This window comes from Scaptodrosophila lebanonensis, unplaced genomic scaffold (assembly GCF_003285725.1).
Source record: "Scaptodrosophila lebanonensis strain 11010-0011.00,11010-0021.00 unplaced genomic scaffold, SlebRS2 tig00000113-arrow-arrow-pilon, whole genome shotgun sequence".
NCBI classification, from domain to species: domain Eukaryota; kingdom Metazoa; phylum Arthropoda; class Insecta; order Diptera; family Drosophilidae; genus Scaptodrosophila; species Scaptodrosophila lebanonensis.
Window position 1 is genome coordinate 1,240,535 of NW_022060575.1, and position 26,551 is coordinate 1,267,085.

General features: G+C 40.7%; 2 protein-coding genes across 3 annotated transcripts in view; one reads left to right on the forward strand and one right to left on the reverse strand.

The window, feature by feature from the left end:
* The window catches only part of LOC115628352 (elongation factor-like GTPase 1), a 118,608-nt gene extending 97,878 nt beyond the window's left edge, over positions 1 to 20,730 (forward strand). The window contains exons 5-6 of the mRNA XM_030524425.1: positions 10,448 to 10,632; positions 20,428 to 20,730. Coding sequence (XP_030380285.1) covers positions 10,448 to 10,632; positions 20,428 to 20,616 — 374 coding nt within the window. The 3' untranslated portion in view covers positions 20,617 to 20,730. The remainder of the gene's footprint in view (positions 1 to 10,447; positions 10,633 to 20,427) is intronic.
* On the reverse strand, positions 20,633 to 26,468 carry LOC115628353 (proton-coupled folate transporter). Of its 2 annotated transcripts, none has more exons than XM_030524426.1 (6): positions 26,422 to 26,468; positions 24,992 to 25,211; positions 23,241 to 24,005; positions 22,846 to 23,184; positions 22,450 to 22,778; positions 20,633 to 20,932 (listed from the first exon to the last, which is right to left on the reverse strand). In XM_030524426.1, exons 2-6 carry the CDS (start codon positions 25,004 to 25,006, stop codon positions 20,788 to 20,790), a joined length of 1,593 nt encoding a protein of 530 aa, XP_030380286.1. In that variant the 5' UTR covers positions 25,007 to 25,211; positions 26,422 to 26,468; the 3' UTR covers positions 20,633 to 20,787. The 2 variants fall into 2 exon arrangements, with proteins under 2 accessions (XP_030380286.1, XP_030380288.1); XM_030524428.1 differs by having other exon boundaries at positions 24,992 to 25,205; positions 26,422 to 26,437.
* Positions 26,469 to 26,551: the final 83 nt, after the last annotated feature.

The window sequence follows — 26,551 nt, forward strand, 5'->3', positions numbered from 1 at the left end:
GCTTAGATATAATATCTACTGTGTGCAAAGGTGTGTGTGTGTGTGTATGTGTGTGTGACTGTTGTAATTGACACTTTTGCGGCCAAGCCCGACTGAATAAAAATCGCTGCCTGCTGTCTATTTATTGATTATTGTAGTCGATTTTATTCGCAGTTTATTTTTGCAGTTTCTTTTGAAACTATTTATAATGTGCTTGGTTGGGTCTCGTTCGTTTGCTTATCAATTGGTGGTTTGATTTTTCATCATTTATTTATTTATTATTATGCACCAATGCTCCAATTACTCTGACAACAACTATTACAGTAACAATAGAAATCGTAGATACTCTGTATATGTGTGTGTGTGTGTGTGTGTGAAACCGCGCACCCACGTCAAAATAATTTTTAGCGCTAATTTGTTGGCGTTTGTTATTGTTTTGATTTTTGTTGTTTATTCGAAATGTTTTCACAGCTCAGGTTTGTTCCGCCGACTACTGCCCGACTCGGAATTGTTTTCGGCATTTTACAAGCGGGCCGCACGTAATTATTGTAGGAAATCGACAACAAAACCGAACGATCGCATAACCTTGATCATCGATCTCTCGAATTCAACTTTTCATTTGTTATACATACATATGTATGTATTTAGTTTAATCGTATGTGTATTTATTTGCTGTATTACAATACAATTTGTACAACAATTTAAAAAACTCGCGACGCGTCGATGTTGTCTCTTGTTTTTGTTTTTCTGTCTGTCTCGCCGATTCGCTCGCCCGTCGATCTGTTGCCGTCTGTGCAGAACAACTTCACTTTTGGAACTGATCGAACAGAACGAAACAAAACTTCAGGCAGCGACAGCAACAGCAACGACTACGACGGCGACGACAACAACAGCAACAGCAGAGTCATGAGTGTGCGTGTGTGTGCGTGCATGTGTGCGCAGTGTGTGCTTATCTGTGAGAGCGCGCAGGCAGCAAACTTGAATGAACACGCACACACCCAAACGCTACGACAGAGACGCTAGCATCGGCAGTGACGTAGGCACGTCTATAAATGAATGAATGAGTGTGCTGCGGGCAGCGTAGTCGACTGCACAGCATCCACATCCACGTCGGCCCCTTGTTGGTATGTGTTTGTATCTATGTGACTGCCTGTCTGTATGCTTGTGTGCGTGTTGCAGTTGCTGCTGCACCGGTCGCTGGTTTGCACTGGCAAGGTGTTTTGCCTTGCCATGGCTAGCAGTTAGTTGTTGTTGTTGTTGCCACAGTGGCTGTTTTTTAACCCATTGAAGCCCACCTGCTGCACTGTACAAACAGCAAAGTGGATGGATTCTCGATATCTTCTTCAATGAATATTACATCTGGCAGTCAATATGAATATGTTTTTTACATACCTACATATGTTAGTAGTATTCTAAATCAGAGCACATCGATAGCCTTTCGTAATTTCGAAAATTCAACCTTGAAGCCATATACATATGTACATACATATGTATTTACGACATCTGGAAATAGCAAAGATCTATAAACCAAATTTGATTGATTTTACTATATAAATATTAAACGACCCGAATGCTAGAGTCGCAAGCATAATTGCATCATTGCTTTACCTTTTTCTAAAGACTTTTTAATTCAAAATTGATTGAAACTTATGGCCTTTCTTAGATACAGATATAGATGAGAGATTTGCAGACTGTATTTGTCATACTTTTCGATATAGTATACTATATGCACCAATGGCAATTACATGAACTGCAACTAAATGCTGCTCCCAAACTATATTGTGGTTGAACTGGTAATCTGAAGAAAATTCTGTTTTAGTAAACTCTAAAAATCAAGTACTTCTATCTTACGTTGCAGATGTAACAAAAAATAGCGAAATTAGAATTGTAAAGAAGATCTGATCCATGCTCCTTTCAACTTTTTATACCCTGTACCCGTAGGGTAAAAAGGGTATATTAGTTTTGTGCAAAGTATGTAAATTGAAGAAGGAAGCATCTCCGACCCCATAAAGTATATATATTCTGAATCAGCATGACGAGAGAAATCGATCTAGACATGTCCGTCCGTCCGTCCGTCTGTCCGTCTGGATGAACGCAAGGATCTCAGAAACTATAAAAGCTAGAATAACCAAAGTTGGCATCCAGATTCTCCGTTCTAGGTCCGAGAAAGGACGAGTTTATTTTATTTTTTTTTAATTTTCCCCCCCTTCCCCCGCTACAGAATTTCGTCAATAGCGTCCACATTTCAAATGCTACCTAAACCAAACTTTGCACACATAATTTATATATAATTGTCTACTGTTGTTCAACATCAATTCAATTCGGTCAATTGTAAGTTAAAGTTAAAAGTTATTACCAAAACAAATTCTCGCCAGTACAACCCCCACAAACTGCAGCAACAAGTTCGCCTTCTTCTTCCTCTTTTTGCTGCTGCTATGGGCGCATATAACTCAGTGACGGAAGTTTACCTGGGTACAGGGTATTAAACTGTCGGGCTTGCTCGACTGTAGCGTTCTCTCTTGTTAATATTAATAATAATAATATACCATAATATCACACAATACACTATTTTCATAATTAAGGTTTTTTCGAATATTTCAAAAACTAAAAAATGGCCTCTAATACTCAGCAGCCATCAAAAGTTGAGTCGATATAGCCATTTCCGTTTGTTTGTCAACCTTCTAACTGAAAAGTGTAAGGGTATATTGTTTTTGGGCTGTAAGTTTGTAACACCCATAAGAGAATAACTAACTTCATACATACATAGTACATGGTTTTATGCAACAAGACGAAATCACTTCCATGTTGTTTGAAATACTAAACATATTTCGAAAATATCAAATATCATAGTGTTGGTAATTAATCTATCAATGGATACATGTATATTCTCCATGGACTAGGCCATAAAGGGTTAAAATGCTGCTGAAATGGCCGGTTGGTCGATTCTTTGGTTGGTCGACTGGCTCGCGTGCTGCCCATGCTACCCGCCTGAGGTCGATCAGCCGCCGCCGTCGTCATCAATGCCGCTTCCGTCGTCATTGCCGCCCTCAACATCGTCATCGCATCCTTTCGAACGCTCGCGCCTCTCTTTGCTGCTTTTTGCTGTAGCCTCTGCCAGTGGCTCGTTCTTGCTTTTTGCCGTGTTTATTTTGTTTTTGTCATTTTTACTACGACCGGAAACTAATTCCTGCCCAGCGACGACGTTGTTGTCGTCTACTTCGCTCATGTTGTTGCTGCCGCTGTTGTTGTTTGTTTTCTGCTGCTGCTGGTGCTGCTTCTGCTTCTGCCCAGCTTGGTTTTTTGTTATTTAATTTTTATACCCTGTACCCAAAGGGTACAAGGGTATATTAGTTTTGTGCGAGTGCACATGGAACACACAGAAGGAGGCTTGGTAGACCCCACAAAGTATATATATTCTTGATCAGCATGACAAGCCGAGTCGATATAGCCATGTCCGTCTGTCCGTCTGTCCGTCTGTCCGTCTGTCCGTCTGTCTGTCTGTCTGTCTGTCTGTATGAACGCAAGGATCTCCGAAAGTATAAGAGCTAGAATAACCAAACTTGGTATACAGATTCTCCTGAGACCGAGAAAGGACGAGTTTGTTCATTTTTTCTGATCCACCCCCCCACTCCCCCCCTATTACCGATTTTCTATAACTCCCGTAATTCTTGGAATTTTGAACTAAAATTTGGTAGTTACATTAGATTAGTAATTATATATCCGTATACCAAGTTTCATTATGATAGAATGATCGGAAAGAAAGTTATAGCCATATAACCAGGCCCAATGCACACATACATACATATGTACAAGTACACAAACACGCATAAGGCACGATTCTGATGTAAATGTAAATGTATGTATGCATGCATGGAATATTTTATATTTAATTAATTAATATTTAGTTAATTAATTAAATTAATTTAGTTAATTAATTTAATTAAATTAATTAATTAATTTAATTACTTTTTTATGGGGTGGTACAGGGTATTTAAGAGTTGAGCCTGCTCGACTTTAGCATTCCTTTCTTGTTATGTTTATGCTTTGCTGCGCGTTCTTGGTAAAAGAAAAAGCCTTGTCGCTTACCTTAACTTGCCTTACCTGTGCTCTCTGCGCCGCATGTAGCGCGCATGCGTCGCCGTCGACTGTCGACTGTCGACCGTCGCCTGTCCATTGTCCAACGTCTTCTTGGTTGTTTAATTTCGCGCGCATGCCAAAAAATAAGCAGCAAAAAAGCTGCCGGCAAGAGATTCAGCTTCCAGTTCATGCGAAGCACAGTGACTCGTGTACGATTTGCTGCCAAAGAAAATCATCAACTTCGAATAGCGAATGTATTTGTAACCAAAGATATTGGCAACAAATTAAATATTGGGAATGTTGCTGGCATATCAAATGGTCTGGGATCAGTTGTGGATCGCTAATGGCAATCATAAAAATGATTTCGAATGAAAGATCGGGTACTTATCACTCATTACAATAAATATTCTGCTGTCCATAACCACAGCGGCTGAGCATTTCAAAGAATTTGAAGGCACTGAATCACATCGTATTCATATTTAAAAAAAAATATATTTTACTAAAATGTATTGTAACTTTTATACAGAATATATGTAAAGTTATGTTAAGTACAATATATTTTTAAAAATGATACAAATTATAACAATAGTTCAATTAATTCAGTTCAATTCAATTCAATATGATTAATATGTTCACGACGGTTGGCGTTGACAACTTCTTCGACTGACGACCATTCACGACGACTCTCTGCAACGACTGTTCTCTCTCGACTGCTTCTAACGACTTGCTCTTCTCTTGTGTCTGTTGTCCCTCCGCTTCGTAGCTTTGTCGCTTTTGGTGTGTCGCCTGATCGCCTGTAACTTGCCTGCTTACATTCGGCCCTCCTGATTCTCGTCATCTGTCCCAGATGACAACAGATCCTCGTTTTCAGCCACATACCTCCATAACTTCATATTGTCATCGCTTGTAGCCGTAACATTTGGCCCTTCGACGTTTGCTGCTTTCTTGACTTCATAACGGCCGTTTCTCTTAGCCTTCGTTACCTCGTACGGACCCAGGAACTCTGTGGCTAGCTTGCGACCGGCAACAAACTGCGTTCTTTTTACTGCAACAAGATCGCCGACGCTATAGCCATGCTCTCGTTTACGCTTTTTGTCGAAATTGCGCTTATAGGTTCGTTGTGCATCTTTAATGTTATTTTTAACCAGCTGACGCAATTTTAGGCGCTCATCATCGAACTGCTTGATGTTGTCCTCATTTAGTATCTCCAAAACGCGATCCTCGACTTTGTTGTTCATCTTTGTACCAAACATGACTTCAAACGGAGAAGCCTTTGTGCTTGCATTCACGTTTGAATTAATAGCTTTCTGTACTTGCGCCACATGTTTGAACCACTTCGACGTTTCATCAATCGACAATTTTGTGATGACTGACAAAATAGAACGATTAACGCGCTCTATCTGCCCGTTCCCTCTGGCTACTCCTGTAGTACAACGCACGTGGTCAATCTGGTATTGGTTCAGAAACTCGCTGAATGCAACTGATGTAAATGCCGATCCTCTGTCGCTTACAATGCGCTTTGGAAACCCAAAAACATCAGACCAACTTTTCAGCTTACGTACGACTTCTTCTTGTCCAGTAGATTTTGTGGGAAACAGCCATACAAATTTTGAAAAAGCATCCACCATTGCGAAGATATATTTGTACTGTTTAGACGTCGCATCCAATGGCCCCAAGTGGTCAACGTGCAGCGTATGGAGGGGTGTATCTCCTTTGTCTATACAGTACAACAAGCCTTCCTGCTTTCCCAACTTTCTGTTACTTATTATGCACTTTATGCAATTGGCGACGAACTTTACAACTTTATGCTCTAAATGTGGGATCCAATACTGCTGTTGAATATAGTGCATGGTTTTTTGCGCTGCGAAATGACCAACTTCGTGAGCTTCTTGTATTACTTCGCGCTCCATCCCTTTTGGAACCACGAACAGTTCATTTCCGCTGACGCACTTGTAGAGAATGCCACCTTTCAGCTTGTAGTCTTGGTAGGGGCGTTCTTTAAGGACTTCTGCGACTGCCTTAATGTGCTCATCATTCTGCTGCGCTTTCTTTAACTGAGGTAGGATCTCTGCACTGGCGACATAGCATGATTGTGGGTTGCGGCTGAGGTAATCAACATGTTTCATTCTATCAGCTGAGCGGTGTTCAACATCAAACGTAAAGTCTTGCATGTACAATATCCATTGCGCGACTTCCCTTGGTACATCGATCTTGGACGTTGTCTGCTTAAAGGCAATACAGTCTGTTACCAACTTAAACTGTATTCCTAAAATGTAGTGTCGAAATTTCTTCAGGGCGAGGTAAGCTGCTTTCACTTCTAGGATGTAACTGTGCCTCTTGCAGTCTGCATCAGACGTCTTCTTGCTCCAGAAATATACCGGGTGGAACTTGGCATCAAACTTTTGCAGCAACATCGCACCGAATCCGTCTTTGCTAGCATCTGTGTGAACTTCTGTTTCGGCATATCGGTTGTAGATGTGCAAAATTGGCTCACTACTGAGAGCCTGTTTTAGCTGCTGTAGCGACTGCTTTTCTGCTGGACCAATTATAAACTCAGTATCCTTCTTTAGAAGATTCGTTAGCGGGCGAGCCATGTGAGCGTACTTAGGAATGAATCGCCTGAAAAATCCGGTAAGCCCAAGAAACCCCTGTACGGCTTTAATGTTATGCGGCTCAGCAAAACGAATAACGGCTGTAGTTTTCTCTCTTCCAGGCCATATTTTCCCATCTGCGACAAAATGTCCAAGAAAACTTATACGCGACTGAAGAAAGCTGCATTTTTTCCATTTTATTTTCAGCTTATACTGGAATGCTGTCTCTAAGACCATCTTAGTTTTCTGCATACATTCGTCTGGTGTTTTAGCGTAGACAATAATGTCATCCATATACAACTGCATTATGTCTTCGTTGATCAGCTCTTGGAATATGTAGTTCACAAAGCGAATGAAAGCGGCTGGTGAGTTCTTAAACCCAAATGGCGCTTTGTTGAACTCGAAAAGGCCCTCTCTGGTTACAAACGCCGTGAAAGCTCTGCTTTCTTCATCCACTGGTACGTGAAAGAACCCATTCTCGAGGTCCATGATGGTGAAGTATCTGGCAGCTTGAAGCTTCTCTAAGACCTCCTCCATTAGTGGCACAGGGAAACAATCGTCGAGTACCATCTTGTTCAGCTTTCTGTAGTCGACGCAAACTCGTAGTGTGCCATCTTTTTTCTTCACAACGACTACTCTGCTTGCCACGTTCGAAGTTGACTTGCGCACTACACCTTGCTCAAGCCACTCGTCCACTTGCTTTTTCACTGCATCTGATTCATCAGCCGATAGACGACTTGGCGAATGACGGAACGACTGGACAACTGTGTCCGGGACAATTTTCATAGTGATCGGACACTGCTTTGGTTCATCTGGTGGCATCTGGGTGCTGCTTTCTATTAACTGCTCTACACTCTTCAAGAACTGAGGCGGAGCTGTAATAGATGGGACTTCAATAACATTGTAAATGTTTAGGTCATACTTATCGTCAGAGATCTGCTGCGCTTCAAGGGCCTCAAACGCATAGCCCTTCGAATCGACAGTCAAGCGGAATTTTTCGATAAAATCATGCCCCAACAGTACATCGTAGTCGACTTTGCAGCTTGGGACCACCATAAACTTCTGATTTGTGTGCAGACCATCTACTGTTATTTCGGCTATGAAGAACCCAACAGGTTTCGTTGCTATGTTGCCCAAGCCTCGCAACATGGATGAACTCTTTAGAATGTCAACATTGGCGATATTTTTAGCTACATTTTCTTTAATAATTGTTACGTCAGAGCCGGTATCCACAAGGCACTCTACTTTTGTACCATTTATCCAGGCCAACTTCACACGGCGGCGATCAACAACAACACGCACTTTATTTTCGTTCTTAGGGCAACTACTAGATATGTGACCGCTTTGATTACACTTAAAACATTTTACAGCAGCTGTGCAATCCTTACGTTTATGCTCAGATGAGCCACAATTAAAGCAATGGTCCTTCTTTGCGCCTTGATCTACCACGTTTTTTATATTTGAATTCTGCTTCGGTTTGTTTTGCTTTTGCTCACTTGTGTTCAGCCGGTCAAAAATGTCATATTCCTCTTTTAATGCTTTAAATGTTTTACAACGATACATCGCGCACTTATATTCAGCTTTTATAAACAAACCATCAACAATATAGCGAATAACTGCCGCATCTTCCACATTACCGACTGACGCTAATTTTTTCATCTGTAGCATGTATTCGTGAAAGGTTTCGTCTTTTTTCTTTTTCCGCTCTTGCAACCGCTGATGTATATCTGCACTATTTAGGCTACATTCAAACTCTTCTAATAATGCTCTTTTCAATTCATAGTAGTCACCGACTGTTTCAGACTCTAAAAATAGCTTGGCGGCACCACACATTTTATTTCTAGCTTGTACATATTTCTGCATATCGGACAAATCATAGGCATTTGCATTCTTTTCAAACATTTCAAACCATTTATCTATCGGAACTGTATACCCATCACATTCACACACAACTTTGTCAAAACTGTCTATAGGGATTTTCACTCTTTCATTTTCTCTCTTTTCATCGATTTCCACTTTCAGTGTTAGCAACTGCAACATTTGCTGAATTTTGCACTCTATACCTTCTTGCTGCTTCTCCATCTTCTTTTCACACAACTGCTGCTCTATCTTCTTTTCACACAATTGGTCACCCTGATCTTGTTCAACAATAACAACTTCTTGCGGTACTAAACCAACAGCTTCCTGCATTTCATCACTTTGTTCTTTTACTTTTGCGTCCTTCTTTGCCGGCGTACGTTTGACCTTGGTCATAGTTTCGCTTTAATTGTTTTTTATTTCACAACTGCGGGTATATAACTGTAACTTTTCGCTCGATCGTATGATGCTGGCGCCAGGCTGACAATACGACGTAGAAAGACCTAGAATGTTCGACTGCCGAATTTCACAACTTTTGCAAATTTAACGACTTTTCAGCTTTTTGTTTCTGCATCGACCGATCAATTTAAACAAATTTAGCAACTTTACAACATTTCAACTTTTAGCTTCTGCATTGACCGATCAATTTAAACAAATTTAGCAACTTTACAACATTTCAACTTTTAGCTTCTGCATTGACCGATCAATTTAAACAACTTTAGCAACTTTCAACTTTTTATCAATCGGCCAAACTTCTGCTTTTGCAACTTTTGTCAATGTCCACTTTTACAAACTGATCAGTCGTTTTTTACACGCACTGAAGGAAATATTAACCGAGAATTGACCGAGACGAGCCCCCATATGTAAAGTTATGTTAAGTACAATATATTTTTAAAAATGATACAAATTATAACAATAGTTCAATTAATTCAGTTCAATTCAATTCAATATGATTAATATGTTCACGACGGTTGGCGTTGACAACTTCTTCGACTGACGACCATTCACGACGACTCTCTGCAACGACTGTTCTCTCTCGACTGCTTCTAACGACTTGCTCTTCTCTTGTGTCTGTTGTCCCTCCGCTTCGTAGCTTTGTCGCTTTTGGTGTGTCGCCTGATCGCCTGTAACTTGCCTGCTTACATATATTGTACTAAGTATTTTTGACATTGAAACAGTGCCTGTATATGCATGTACTTGAAACATCATATTACAAAACAAGAGAGAACGCTACAGTCGAGCAAATCCGCCAGTGAAATACCCTGTACCCAGGCAAATTTCCGGCACTTGCGGCAGAAGCAAAAAGAAGAAGGAGAGCGAACTTGGTGCTCCAGTTTGTGGGCGTAGTACTGGAGGGAAATTGTTTCGCTAATAACTTTAGTTAACTCTTAGAATTGACCGAATTGGATGAATTTTAAAACAAATTTAGGTAGTTGAAATTATAATTTGAAATGTGGACAGTATTGACGAAATCCAGACAGACGAACGGGCATTTCTATATCGATTTCTCTCGTCATGCTGATCAAGAATATGTATACTTTATGAGGTCGCAGATGCTTCCTTCTGCCTAATATACCCTACGGGTATAGGTTATAAAAATAATATTGTCGGCGACCACTGTGCGAGGTGGACGGGGACGGTTTTCACCTCGAAAGCGCGCCAATTTTTTATGGGACGACGAAAGGATTTTATTTTATGTGGCATTTGGTGCTTATCAATGGGCGTTTATTTATGCCCGCTAGCTGTTACCTTGAGAGTTTAATGGAGTATATCCACACTACATATACATACATACACATCTACACATATGTACAAGTATCTGCACACACTCAGATACGCTTTGAGACTCTTGTAGACTACTTGTAGATTGATATAAAGAGACTACTTTGTTTGCGGGACCAAGTTAACTAAAGTCAGCTGTTTTTCTTTCTAATTCGTTGCAGGCAAGATGTATGCGGTAATTGGACGACGTCATGGCAAAATCTTATCGGGGGACTTGACGCAGGGAAGCGGCAACTTTGCGGTGACCTGTCTGCTGCCCGTCATTGAATCTTTCAACTTTGCTCGGGAGATGCGCAAGCAGACATCTGGCCTGGCCTGTCCGCAGCTGATGTTTAGCCATTGGGAGGTGAGTGCCACACTATCAGCCACCAGTCCGACTGGCAAGTACCCACAGATTGTGCACCAACTGTTGTTGCTTTCTGATTTTGGCGCAAGTGCGCCACGTACGTGTCTGGCCACAGAAAAAGCAAAAGCAACAGCAACAGCACTTCCACTGCAACGACGAGGTCCACTTTGAGTTTTTGTGGCTCGCCATATGCGTGCTCTTGTGGTTTATATATTTGGTCAGCAAAAATCTCAGCTTACGAAGCGTTCAACCTTCTGTTACCTTCTTGGCTGGCTGTGCGGCTATGCGGCTATGCGGCTGACTGTCGCCGACTTGGGGGAAGTCTTATAAGCAAAACCGCATGGCAGCTTCAGCACCAGCAACAGCAACAGTTGGGCTGACTGGCTTGAAAGTTATATAGTACGAGTATGTGGTCCATTTGAAGCTGCAACTGTGTGCAATATTTTAACGGCCGTTGTCTGGAAAGACTCCATGTTGGTGTTTGCCGCTGTGTGTGCCTGCGTATGTGTGTGTGTGTGTGTGTGTGTGTGTGTAAAAAAACCCCAAACGACTTTTTCTGACCTTGTCATGCACAGTAAGCTACAATTAAGCAGCGGCTGCAGACTCGAGCCCCGAGCTCCGAGCCCCAAAAGCCCAACAGCCCAACAGCCATCGGCCAACTGCCAAAGCGAGCTTCGTCGGCATTAGAGCGACATAAGTCGCATACATCGGTTGCTAGGGCTATGGCAGAGATCGGGCCAGCTGGGCAGCGGGCTAACACTCGAACGGATGAATGGATGAACAGCACAAAAAATGATTAATATGCACGTGCAGGCGACAAAAAGTGTGCTTATGATATCGGCCGCGGAACAATGCCAGATCATTCCATTTACTTCAGAATTCTCCACCACTATGAGTTGAATATTTTATTTATACCAGGTTGAATTACATAACGTTGCTTAATGTCATACAAAATAAATAAAACTGTTGGAAATGTTGTTTATTCAATCACAACAATTTTTCTGAAGTGGTTGTTTCTTTCCAATTGGCGTATTCATCAGATAACTAATTATAAACGATTGAAACATTTTATCATTCTATCGCAATGGACAGAAATGCAATTAAGTTAGATTTAAATAAATCCTTAATTATGAGTAGGAAATACTTTCAAGTGATATAAGCAAATAGCTTGTGAGCTGAAACTCCAAGGAGAAGTGCCTGGGAAAGGCAACGGTTATGTTAAACCGTACCTTAAAATTAGTACGAGACATCCTGATATGCTCATGGAAGTGTTCCATCTTGTACCCTGGTATAGTAAGTTTCCTCAAAACACACTTAAAGCCGATCCGCTACTTAATTATAAGTATTATTATTATGCATATCAACATCATAATACAATACAGCAATCATAATCGCACACTATAACTATAATCCACACTATTTCTTCAATTTTTCACAAATTACAGCATTCCGCTGAAATCAGTAAACAATCATCACAAACCCCTAATCGAAATGGCCTGCTCAAGGATTAAATTATATAAAAACCTATCCATAATTTCGGCAGACTATAGACTAATGGATTGATTAAAAATATTTGACTTAAATGGCTAGATTTAAACAAGTAAAAAAGCTAAAGTCGGGTGTCCCAACTTTGAAATACTCTGTACATATGTTTAGAATAATTATAGAAATTAAAAAAAGTAAGAGATTTTACTTCTTTTGGTATTCGAACTCACGTAAAGGGTGTTAATCAAAAAAATAAAACAAACTCGTATAGCGTACACACATAAGGCATCTTTGTGCAAAAATCTTATAATCTCTGAGATCCAGGTGTTCATACGGACGGACAGACAAACAGACAGGGCTAGATCGACTCGTCTTGTCATGCTGATCAATAATATATACTTTGTGGGGTCTGCCACGCCTCCTTCCGCCTGTACCAGCTCCCGCAAACCTAATATACTTTTGTACATTTTATGTACAGAGTATAAAAAGATAGGTACGAAATAATGATTATTCAATACTGTTTCATTATTCCCTTTATCTTCAAGGTTAAATGTAGGCTAGTGCGAATAATGCGCACAAAAAGAATATACAGTCATCTAAGCCTTGTATTACATATATTCGCACTAAGCTGCGATACTATTTAACCCAAATGGTTGAAAAATTCACATTTTTCAATAGAAATTTCGAAATTTAAACTGCATCTAAGCAGACAATTTTGTTGGATACTTCATTTCCGTTCTTCAGACTCTCTCCCATTGGAAAGCTTTCTCAAATATGCTTTTGATAAATGCATATCCCTTATATAGGAGTATAAATATAATACCAATGCCGAATGTCTTGGCGGGTAACACATTTCCTAATTTTCTCCCTTCTGGGCATCAAGTGAATATTGGAATCACTCTGTCGGGTGCACAGGTATTTAGTGCACGTGTGCGTGTGTGCGTTTGTGCATATGTGTGTGCTTGTCTATATCGCCTAACCAATCGATAACAACAAGTTTTTGTATAATGACTTCCGGCGATTTTCTATTTCTCAGCTGAAGCTGTTGGGTTTTTTGCTGCTCGTGCGAGACAATGTCTGTCTCTAGACTCTCGAAGTATCCGACTCTCAGGCTCTCAGGCTGTAACTCTCAATTGGTCAGTTTGAAAGGAAACTAGTTTATTAATCAATAATTTACTATGAGAGCATATCGATTCGAATCAAATGCTACTTACTAACTTACTAGTGAGCCGTATCCTCAATATTATAAAGTTCCTAAATATCCGGTTAGTGAGTGAAACCAATTCATACTCGTAGTTCATGATACTTGTAGTTGCGCCTTGGCTCTAATTTAATGTTGTGGCGACAAGCTGTGGCAATTTTAAATTGGCTGCTAACGTCATCGTAATTACCAATGGCTACAAAAACAACAACAACAACAATAAATAAACAATGCAAAGTGTCACCTGACGTCGCATCGTCGTCGTCGTCGTCGTCGCTGTCGTTGGGTGTGTTTTGATTCTCTAAATGCTGTGGACATTTTGACAATTAAAACAGTTATACGCTTGGCTGCGTTGGAGTCGTCTCTGCCACTGCCACTGCCTCTGCCTCTGCCGCCCACACACCGCCCCAACACTTCAAGCTAGGCCGCGTGCGTGAGCGGCCCGTGGGCGGCTTTGTCACGTGCCCATAATAACAACAATGGCAGTAAGTGGAGTGGACCGGGCCTGGTCTTTATGAGTTTACATTTAAATTTTTTGCCGCATCATGGCCTACAATAAGTTCGTTAGGTTGCAGGCAGCAACAACAAAGATAACTGTGTTAAACTCAAAGCTAAATATATGTATGTATGTATATATATGCAACGACCATGTACGACCTCCAGACTGCAGTGTTGCCGTGCTGCAGGCGAGAAGAAGAGAGTATCTGAAGTGGCCGCGGTAGTAAAAAACTAATTTTCAGTTTTCATATTTTTCTTATTTTTTCACTTCACGTAACACATTAAAACTGCACACACACGCGCACACACACGTGCACGTAAATAAACAAACGTACACTCAGAGAAAAATCAAATTTCAATCAATACCGATTGCGCTTAATTTAAATCGTGATGAGCTCATGCTTCATGCAAGTGTTGCATTTTTTCATATTTAGGCTTACTCGAATTAAGCATTAAGCCCCAGTTCTATTATTAAATCAACAAATGTAGGCTTTGAATATATACATACTTGTATGTATATAAACTACTATTGTAGTAGAACTTTATAATTTCAACTTAAAAGATAAGAAAACCTCATAAAAATTTACAATAATGTTTCTGATATGTTGGGGAATCTTATTTTCCATACGTCCATAGCTACGCCCTGATTTACAGACCTAACAAGCTGAAAAAATAAAAAAATAGTGTGTAGAGGAAACTTAATTCTAATTAAGAACTAAGTAGATTACTTAAGGAGCAAAGCAGAGAAAGGGAAATCTCCATCGCGGTGGGGGAAGTTTAGTTGGGTATGGAGAAGAATTTTTAAAGAATACAGAGAGAGAGCGAGAGAGAAATCTGTCGACAGGAAGTGAAAAAGATCATTTTGGCTAGAACCCATAAGCCGAAAACGAATTAATTCGTTTACGATTTTCAAATCATTCCTAACGATCTTAGAGCGAATTCCTGTTTTTACTTGATTACTCACTATAAATGATGTAATTGCTCCATATAGAACTACTTGTACATTCGTACTGCATTACAACTTAATAGGTCTGTTAACCAACTATGGACTATGGATCGTTTATGAAATAATTGGCTTTTTTTGTCTGAGTGCATGTACTTTGTTGCAAGGAGCAACAAAGCTTCTGTTGTGGATGAAGCTACCGTCTTGCGCTTTTGTTATTATTTGATGTTTTCCTTTTATTTTATCTCCTCTCCTCTCGCTCCCTCCCTTCCTAACTCGCTTCATTTCTACACACACTCCACTTGTTGGAGTTGTTGGCTACTGCACTGCGCATTGCGCGCTTTTGATTACGTTGTAGTGATTATTATTATGAGAGACGGAGCTGGAGATGGAGACCCAGACCCAGACCCAGACCAAGACCCCAAACCCAAGCCGGAACCCCAGCACCAACAGACAACTGCCAAGCGGCAAGTGGCAAGTGGCAAGACAACCGCAGCTACCGGTCTTACACTCTAGAGCTCTGGAGTGGGCAGCCCAAAGAATTGGAAGCAGAGGATGAAGAAGAAGACGGAGAGTGCACAACTTTCAGTTTTGGACTGCACACGCGTCCAGGCAAATGGTCCGATGATGTTGTAGTTGTTATACGAGTATGTTGCTGTTGTCTTGGAGTGTTTATCATTAACGCATTGCATATTATTGTCGTCGTCATTGCCGCTTTGCATGCAAGGCATAACTCCAAACTACTCCAAAAGCATAGGAACAACAACAACAATAACAACAACTGTGACGAGAGAACCAAAAGACGGCAGCCGCAGCAAGGGAAGCGACGACCCAAGACAAATAACAAATAATCTGATAACTCGTTTTGTACCTGAGTCGAGCCTGAGCTCTCCATGCTAGTGCGCAAGCAAAGGGAAAGTCTTGTGGGCAGCATGTGGTGAAAAGCAGCGATTCCGATTCCGATATTGGCGATGGCGGAGGCAGCAGCAGGGACGGGAACGGGGATGGGGACTGCGACTACGCTGGCAAAATGTGATGGCGTGTGCTTGGCAGGCAGTGCCCTAAAGTCTGTGCTGTATGGGAGACATATGTACACGCATGGGCATTGTGATGCACTGAGAGAATTACTACAAATTAGTCAAAAAATTGCCAATAATTCTTGTAAAGATATTATGTTTATTTCAATCAAAAACACATTTCCTATTAGCCGCCTATGTTTCATGGCATGAATGGTTTCTAAGCGTACCAGAATAGAAAATACTTTAAAGACACATTTAATTGGTACGAGAATATCGTTTGAGATCCATTGAATACAGAGTCAACAATTTTCATATATGATTATAAATATTAATTCTCTTCACTGGCATAGCTCAACGAGCTAGCCGGAATCCCACAATGTGAGTTCGTTCTTTGACCATCAAGACAAGACGCATGATTACAAAATGTCAAAGTATCATAAAATTTAATAATTTTCCAACCTAGGACGGATCTTAAATAAACATTAAAGATTTACAAAAACTATAGAGCACTTTATGATCAGTGAATGTGAAGGGCTGTGAAAAATATTGTAATAATTATAACAGTTTTTACTATATTTTATTTATCGAATATAGATCAAGTTCAGTGCGTACTTCCTATTATAAGATATATGAGTATCACCCTCCGTTCAATTTGTACTCATTTATGTCTGATTAGCTTTTATTAAACGAAAAAAACTCTTTTTAAATAAATAAAAAATATTTAATATATTTAATTAATTAACTAAGACAACAAGTTTGGTAATTCCAGCTCTCGAATCTTCTGAGGTCCTTTCGTTCAAACAGACGGAAATACGGACATGGCGATCAAAAATATATACAAGAACTTTGTGGAGTTTTCCACGCCTCCTTCTGTGTGTTACATATACTCGCACAACACTAGTATGGCCTTTTACCCTTGGGGTTCAGGCTATAAAAACTCCTTCTATCGTGAAGATCCTTCACTGTCGCTCTAAAATACATTTAGTAAATGAAAAATTGAACGACTTTATTTGCTACTATTTTCTCAGTGTAGAGATTTATGATGCTATGTAAGTATGTATGTAAATCTTGAGGCCGTTCGGCAAGTGTTTATCCAAGTGGCAATCCTTCGGGCACTATGCTGCTCTTCCTATTGTTGTTGTTGCTGTTGCTGTTGTTGCTGCACTTAAGTGGAACGTGGTTTGCATTGTGCGCGCTGTCAAAATGACGCGACGCTCAACTCGACGCTCGACTCTGCGCATGCGCAACGCTAAACTCAGATCCAGCGGGCAGCACAATAACACCAACACCAATAACAATAACCACACGATAAACAGACAGCGGGACTGTGCGACGAATGGACGGACGTGGAACGTCCATTTGTGCTGTTGGCTCTGTTTCTGGCGCGCGATAATAATCTCGCTGCTGCCTTTTTGCTGCTGCTGCTGCTGCTGCTGTTGTTGTTGGCTACGACGCGTCGTCCACGTCCACATCCGCACCCGCACCCGTCCCCTCCTCTGCCATCACCATCGCTATCACACATCGTCTTGGCCGCCTGGCCACAGCTGCGGCTGCGGCGTATTTCGGTAGCTGCCGCGTAAATTACCTTTACCTGCATACTAAACCCCAACCGTAGCAGACGTGCGCAACGCTACACATATATATCTACATTCATACATACATACTATTTAGATATGTACATACGTACAAGTATGTATGTTTATGTCACGTCGTTTACTTTTGGATTTTGTTTTGGTTTTGTTTCGCTTCAATATTTCTTTAGCTACTTTTTGTATTTTCTTAATATTTTTCTTAAATTGTTATTGTTGGCATTGCGGTTGGTTCGATGGAGTTCTGGTTTTAAGACCACACTTCTCCACACTCACTTGTCTGCAATCTGGAGCGTGCAGCGCTCCGAGGCCGGTCAGCTAGTCATCAAGCGAGCTGCATCAGATCCATGTGGATAACAACTGTTGAGTGGTTGCTTTTTTTTCTCTCTCTCTCTCTCTCTCTCTCGTCAAAGTCTATATCTTGGCTATTGAGCTTATTTGTACAGGACACTGACAGAAATGTGACGAGCTTGCCAAAGGCGCAATTTCCCCGCCAGGAGGTTCAATAAACAATTTACATTTACTTTACGAATAAAAACAACAATTATTATTATGACGTCATGCGATTTTTCAAGTAAAATCTTTTTATTTTTCTACTTTCTATTTATACAAATTTTGCTACTTATTGTTTGTTAGTCTGCGTCCTTAACTAAATGCTTGTTTAACATTTTTTGTCGAGTCAGATGACCATCCTTCCAATTTAGTCACTCAAGTATTGAACAAAGCTAATTTCTACCATTTATATTGGATCGGATCAATTCTGTTCGCTCAGTAGAACTAAAGCATTCAAGTATTTTTGTTCAGAAGCATGCAGATGTATTTGTACTTGCTGGTTATACATTGTAAATATATAGCAACGAAAACTTATACATATATGTATGTATATACTTTAAATAGTACTGCTTCTTAGGTGATTGATGGCTTACGACCCAACCCTAGGAAGGGGTGGTTCATTGGGCTATGAACATTTCTTGGGAACTACTACACGTATATACTTAGTATAAATTATTTTCTACCGGCCGTCTCTAACAAAAGCATTTGCTATTCACAACCTGCAAAGCTTACATACATACTTGTATGTACAGACTGCATTCTCAAAAAAAGAAGTGCCTTCATTCCTAATACGCAGAATAGAGAAAAAATAGTTTGTCACATATAATTATTTTTACTGAGGTACTATAATCACATACAAGTAGGTAGTTATGCAAATTTTTGATCGTTTTTGAACGGTTGAAATAATACTTATGGTCTATTCTATGTACGTAGCTGTTATTCGAAAAATGTAACAAATAATTCTTCAATTCCCATTTTCAAATCATTTTATTGTATATTTTTATTCAATATCTATTCGCAAAAGTTCCAATCATTTCTGACTGTGCCAACTAATGTAATTTCTCGGATTTTAATGACTACATTAGATCGAGCAATCGATTAGTTCGATGGCGGATGGGAAGGCTGGTACCGACACTTATCATAAACTACCAAGGTCCTGCTACTGATGAGGCACAACAGATTCCTTCAAAGTATTTGAGAGTGATAATTGAAGAATATTACCTTTCTGTTACCATCCCCCATGCAAATTGATTTAGGGCCTTCGCTCATTCTACGTATTTTGCTGAGTGCAGACTCTCGAGGGACGATCATTATTTGTCTGTCTAGGTAAAGACGTAAGCTTTGCGCACTTCTGGAGCACTTCAGCTGCCGATGGCCTTGTTTTTGTTACTGCCCCGCCTGGTACTTCTTGTGCTGACGTGCCGTTGTGCGTTTGAAAAGGGATGGGGACGGCGGTACCCTCAGCATGATGAGCTGTTGCGCATGCGCTGCCGTTGGCAGTCAGAGGCAAAGGATAGCAAATCACACACATCCGCGTTGGCATCTCCTTTGTGTGTGTTTGGCCAGAGACCGGGATTGCTGAGTTGTGCGTGTCGTTGTCGTGCTACCGCCCCTCCACCCTGTACCCTCCTCCTGCTCCACTCTCCGTTGTTGTTAGTTGTTTTTAAACAAGCGAATCACTGTGCCTGATAAAGATCTACATAAAGTGGTGGAGAGGGGAGGGTAGCAAGCATCACCAACCAACAATCGGCAGTTTAGCGTAGTGCGAACAGATGGCAGAATTTTTCTCTGCCTGCCTGTCTGTCCGTCTGTCCGTTTGAAAAAAGTTTCTCCGGCTGGCAGGTTTTTTTCGTTTTGGTTTTTTACGCAGAAACTGAAACAAAATCCTGACAAAAGGGCAACTTTGCTGCTTTACTGTTGCGTCTTAATCAACGACCAGATCGAACTTTCCATTGAAGTGTTGTGACTGTGGCTGTGCATGTGTGTTTTCCAATGAATAGCTGACGAATAGACGACAAACGCCCTGACACCCGCCCGCTGTGTGCTCAAGTGCTAGTCCTCGTCCCCGTTGTTCTGTGCATCACGGAAAACAAAGCCAAACAGGCACACACTCTCAATAGAAGGCCCATGCACATGGATGAGTGGCTGAGAAGCAGAAATCATCAATCACCAAAAACAGCAAAACTTCACGCCATTCAGAAAAAGATGGAACAGAATTCCACGTACTAAATTGTGTGCGTTCGCATCCTGCCGTGCTTTATCACGCAATGTCCTTTGGCCGAGCAACATGAAAGTCATTAAAAATGCGCAGCCATTTGAATGTCTTTCAAACCTCTTGATCTCAACAATGAAGATGTGAAAATGCATGCTTTCCCTGATTGCTGCTGTCGGTTGCTTTTCCCTGCCTGTCTGTCTGTTTGCCTGCCTGCAGACAAACGGACCGGCACTAAACGCCACACAGAACTCATAAAATATCACGTAAATCCAATCACTCTGTCCAAAAGGATATTAGGCACAGGCATATCGATCTAGGCATAGGCATAAGCACAGGCGCAGGCGCATAGACCAACGGACGCCGCCGCCGCCGTCCCAGCGCGCGCCATTGTGTCGCACTCAAGTGCCTGGGCGCGGCACCATTGTGTCTAAATGATTTCTAGGAAAGAAGATGCCTGAAAACTGAATTGTCCCTTTCCGTTCATACATTTTGTTTCGTTTCGTTCCTTGCAGGTGATTGATATTGATCCCTTCTGGCTACCCACCACTGAGGAGGAACTGATGCACTTTGGCGAGAAGGCGGACTCGGCGAATCGCGCCAAGCTCTATATGGACAGTGTGCGCCGGCGCAAGGGCCTCTTTGTCGATGAGCAGGTGGTTGAGCATGCGGAGAAGCAGCGTACACTATCCAAGAACAAATAACGAAAAATAGCCCTACTTACCTGGTACTCTACAAATCGAGATGTATTTTTTATTTAAAACTACTTGCCTAAATTCAAAAGTACGTAATAAAGGAATGCACAATTGTAAACAGTAGTGGTTTAGAGATGTGGTTTTTTGCACAATAAATGTGTGAAAGTTATTGTGGATCTGCTAGGTATTGTCGTTGGTGTTCTCGGAATTCTTTGCTTCAATTGGACCTACCAAGGTAGGCGCTTCATTAGTAATCAAACCGCTCTCCTTCTCCGTCACCTCAGGCACGGTCAGCGAATTCTTGCCCAGAACAATATGTATGCAGCTGTGGGAGGAGGTAACAGATGGGAATAGGATTAAAAGTGTTTAGCTGATAAATCAGAGAGAACTTAACATAAAGTAATTCAGAAATGCGTAAGTTTGAAGTTAAACTAAATAGGTTGTAGGATATGGTGGCTATTTGTATTGGATTAGTGACCAAAACTTTTAAATACATGTACTATAATATGACTCTGCTTAACAGAAGGGCTGTTAAAGCCGAACTGGCAGTCTGACCACACATAAGTTCGTTAGTAGGGGCACCCTTAAGATGGGATTCTTCCCCAATTTTATGGAGGTTGACAGTCAACAAGCTGCGAAGCCGCATGGACAAACGCTATGGAGGCGGCACTTTCAACACTCTTGAAAACACACTCTTTTTACAAAGAAGTACAAGTTTCTGAAACTCCTTCCTCCCAAATAAAACACTTAGCATCAAATTCAGATGCAACGCAAATACCTGAGGGTCATCCTAGAAAGAAAACTGTACTGAGATGACGACATAGAAGAACGAGTCAATAAAGCTACACATGAATTTTAATTTTGCTACAAAGCCATCCGCACCAGAAAAAGGTTTTCGCTCAGTGTGGTACAATAGATCTATCTGGCCATCATCCCACTAATTTTACTTTATAAGATACAACCATCCAGCAAGCCACCCACTGAGCACCCAGTCAGTTAACTTGGCCAGGCGGATAGAAACAAAACTGCAAGTAAGTTGCCAAAATTAGTCGGCAGATTAGTTCCAAAAACTGTTGATTGTTAAAACCTAATGCTTATTATAAAGTAAAATAAAAAGAAGTTTAAGCCAATTGAAATATACTATATAACCCTCTTATGATTAAGCTTTTAACAGCTGTATACAATAGTTGCAGAAATCCTCCTTTGCCCTTAGTCCGTATTTAGGCACACTACGCCTAACGCCGGCCCTGGATACATCTACTAAGAATGAGGGTATGGGTACGCCTTAAGCTTTACTCCGGATTATGCCACGCGACTAAGCACGGACAATTTCACAACAGCGCTGGGAAGAAGAACATCTAAGCCCTTAAAGCTCAACAGAACGGAAGTCTCTGGTGTGGCCGCTCACTGGCCATTATCAGGTTGGCAGAGACGCTGCTAGACTCTTTAACGATTTCTGCAGAAGCTGCAGGGATGAAGAGAAGGAAGAAAGCGTTGAACACCTTCTCTACCGCTGCCCGGCAGTTAGCAGCTTTAGGGTAAACGGGCGTTTCAGGCCTGAGTGGTTAAGCATCATCGCCCCAGCCATTGAAACCTAACCTAAGCTAACCTCTAATATAAATTTTGTGCCCTTCTCGACCGCAGACAATTCCCAATCTAAAAAGCAGCTTACTAGACTTTGCGTTTTAATAAAATAAAATATAGTAATAAGTTGTTAGGACGAAGGGTCATGCATATTGTCTAGTTTTGAATTCCTAACAATTAGGTTAGATGAAGTTGAACTCTTGGCAATGCTTTGATGAAACGAGGTATGATTTTTTAATAGTGTGGAATCATACTTACAGTATCAGGACAAATACCGTCATCTGAGTGGCTATAGTCAGCATAAATACATCACCACCATGATTGTGGTCCAATGTAGCTCGATAAATCTGCGAGTAACAAACACCACTTATAAAGGGCACTGCATTGTCAAAGACGGAGAGCAGAGCAAAGACCTTGCCCCGCTCTGATTGTGGCACAATCTTTGAGGTCATGGCGCGTATCATGGGCCCTACAATGGGACCCAAGCTACAGACCACGGCGCCTGCATAGAGCAGCTTTGGCGTTGCAGCAAAATAGAAGAATACTCGCGCAATGGAGTGAGCCCAGGCACCAACAAAGATAATAGTCTGTTTAAATTAGAAATGTCCCCCAGATGAGGCTTGTCCAGTCAACAGAGATCTCTGCCACACTTACCGTGTCACGCCAGCCCAATAGTTTGTTCATCAATGGCACCGCCAACAACATGGCAATTACATATGCGGCCGACTTGAAAGTTTTGAATGTGCTGTATTCCCTTACCTCCCACTGAAACTTAGAGACTGTGTACAGATAGAGGTAACTGCCCTCGTCCCGCTGGAAAGTATAGAGTGCCATGCTGAAGAGTAAAATGGTGATGAAGATGCGACGATGACCTTGCCGGGGCTTTAGCAAAACGCCAAAGGAATCCTTCACATGCTGCTTATCGAAGAAGTCTGACCAGATGCCGCAACAGCCAAGTTCACGCAATGATCGCTGCCTAGGCGTTGTTTGCCACTGCAAGAAAGCTTGACTATATATGGAGAGCTACGAACTAAGGCTAGTGATTATACCTTTAATGCAAAGAGGGTGTAAATTATGGCCAGAGCCAACAGACTCGCATTTACCGTGAACATGTGCCCGTAAGAACGGTTGAAAACATGCTCAAACATATACGAACCCAGAGCAACACCCGTGGGCATGGCACTAAGGTAGACTGCGTCCAGAATTGTCACTCTTATGGTTCGCTGCTCCACAGTCGTTATGTCTGAGATGTAGGCAAAGCAGGAGGCAAATATTGCCACATCCGCACCCGTTAACGCCGATGGCAGTGTAGCCGTATAGATAATGTATTCCGCTGGCCACGTAGACTGGTTGGCATTAACCACAACCATGGTGGAGTAAATGCATTTTCCCACAAGGCCCATAAGCAATGGAAATTTTCGACCACGCCTATCCGAAAACGAGCCCAAAAAGAGTGCTAAGACAATGGGGAAAATATGTGCCGAAATGTTCTCCCATTGGTGGTATATGGCTGTGGTCTTAAACACCCTCTCCTGGTACTCCTTGTTCTCGGGCTTGTTGATATTTGTGCAGACCTCCTCACTAAAATTGTTATTGACGCGGCAGGCCTTGTACACAATGAAGTTCTGCTCCACCACAGAGGTGAACATAAAGGCGAACATGTACAGAAACATTGTCGGTTCGACGGATATGGCGCCAAATATACGTCTCCCGCGACTCCTCGGTCGGCTTTCGAGCGGGTGCTGTGCTTCGGAACTAGCATCGCTTCCATTGCTAGCGGAACCGCTGGCGCGTCTTTCATTTACAGCAGCTGGCTAAAAGTATGCAACACTTTGTAAGATAGACGCTACTGTGAATAGGTAACGTATATAGTATGTAATTGGACTGTAATGAAGATGACGAGGCTGCAATTTTATACATGTAATATTTCTATTATATTGGATTAATAGCGAATTAAAAACGAACAAATAAAAACATGTGTTTATTAGAAACTTGTATTTACGTTTGTTTTAATATGAAAGAGCACTCAGGGATTGGCACTTTTCGAACAAACCGCCTTCTGCATGCATTTTTATTTTGTGTTGGTAATGCCTTCGCAAATATTCAATGCGAGGAACTTGAACGTGAGAGAGAGCGAGCGCATGGCAACTTGAATGAAAAGCTTTCGTTAGACGGCACAACACGTTTTATGTTAAATAAGCACTCTACTGGTAACGGCTGCTATACACTCTTTGAATTGGACAAATACCCAGAAGCCGGTTTGAGTGCCTTTTGGAGGAAGTTTTACTTGCAGAGAATACAAAAGTCTTCGTCACACAACACTTTAAAAATGCGTGACGTACACATTCATTTTCGTATTTCAATTATTTTGTACAGATTGTGAACAATCTGTTTAGAACACCCAAAAATACTACACCCGTGTAGCAAATGTATACATACACATAATTTATTTATTTTAGATGGTCATTATACTGCCGGCGATATATTTTATTGTAGATTTGAGCACTGCTGATAATTTTACTTTTCTCTTTTATTATGCTTCTATGTTTCATATTTAAATAGCTTCAATTATACATACTCATCAACGCATGTGTGCTTAGAATTGTTATGCATACGTAACACTTGGTGTTAACACCAGTCGTTCGCTTTAAATAAATTTCATTTAATTTAATTATATTCTAAGCGATGGTTCACAATTATTTATTATTTTTATATAAACTTATCACTCTTTTTTATTGCTTGTGTTTTGTCGACATATTGCTTTAAACACAAAGTTGACACTTTATAGCGCTTCACTCACCTCTGTGCCGCTCATTTCGTTTGCCGCCTCTTTTTGTCGCTCTGCACGCTCACTGCCGCTCGTTATATTGGTACTATTAGGGTTGCAAACAAGCCTCAATACAATGTTTATTGATGGTTCATTCCCAGAGCTTTTTGCTTTTGTTGCTCTTTATTGTTCTCTTAATGCTTTCGACTGTCGCACAACCGCGTTGAGTTTGAAATTCGACGTAGAACTGTAACTTGATGCAAGAAATTAATTTTCTAAGGTAAATGCAGATGTTGCTTTATCATCGGCGGTGCCTATAAAGATATTCAATATTTGTCTAGCTTAAAAGCCACAATTTGCGCGCTTTATTTATCGTGTAAATCATGTGTTAAACCAGACGCTATTAAAACAAAAAACCGCACAATGCAACAAACTTTTATGGCTTTTCAGCTAATCTCAATATTTTCAAACTTCGTTATGCTTATCAAAAAGCAAATTGCACGTTATCCAGATCATTGGCGTTGATAAGCTCAACAGGTATTTCCAAGTCGTATAACATACATACATGTACCTATAAAAATTAACTATCATGCAGAGTATTGAAATCAAAATCACATAAAGTTTGGTGTGATAATTGTTTTATAATTGTTTGCTATTGCTAGTTAGTCATAGGTGTATGTAGATAGTTCAATTGTTAATTTACGAACGTTTTAGCGTCCTATCAATTAATGCATTTTCCTGTCACTAACGTAGTTGGTAACTTGGATGCACTTCCAACTCGTACTTACAATTTCACAGAAACGGAGCGTAAAATGGTTTTATTTTTAAATTAAATAATTAAAATTAAATAGCTAAATTCAATAGTTAGGTTTTATATCATTGTCAGAGTGACTGCTTCACAGTTCTTGTTATAGTAATAAATTTATTCAAATGGTTTGGAATTTCGAAGATTATCATCTTTTGGTTCCCGTTTTTGTATGTAGACATAGATTTTTGAAGAATCTTGACAAACAAACATATATGTACGTAAATGTATATTCCTTTGACACTGGTGGATCAAAATGTTTTCAAGCAGCTTAAGCCAAAATTCAATTTATATGTTGTTATTAGTAGAACTCTAAAAACGTATAAAAAAAATTATAATAAATCACACAACTTTTAATATTTCAATAGTCCCCTCTTTATTGACCTCCACTCGTAACAAAAACCAAAACAAATTTAATCGCACTTGTTCCCAGTGTCGGTCTCAGAAACTGCAGACTGGGAAATATTTTTGCAATTTGTAAACAACTACTATACAAGTATAGTCTTATGTATGTACATATTAAATTTCACAGTATGTTTACACGAAGTATACCGATCGACTGACAAAGAGATATCACTCGCTATAAATATATTCACTCCACAATGTCCAAATTACTGTGATTGCTTAATTAAGTGGAAAATATAAAATCAAAACAAACCGATCGATCCAGTTTAGTTTAAACGACTACGAACCGCTCGTTCTAATCGCCAATAAGCAACTGCCGCTGCTTGTGCAGCATGGAAGCTGATAAGCCCCGGTGAAGCAGCCGTTAATATTGAGCTTGAAAA

Bases quoted from the DNA above. Each gene is read 5' to 3' on its own strand.
- LOC115628353 (XM_030524426.1), bottom strand. The intron at 22,779-22,845 runs GTAAGTGTGGCA...TAATTTAAACAG, and splicing joins TATTGGGCTGGCGTGACACG to ACTATTATCTTTGTTGGTGC. The intron at 20,933-22,449 runs GTAAGTATGATT...CTCCTCCCACAG, and splicing joins ACGGTATTTGTCCTGATACT to CTGCATACATATTGTTCTGG.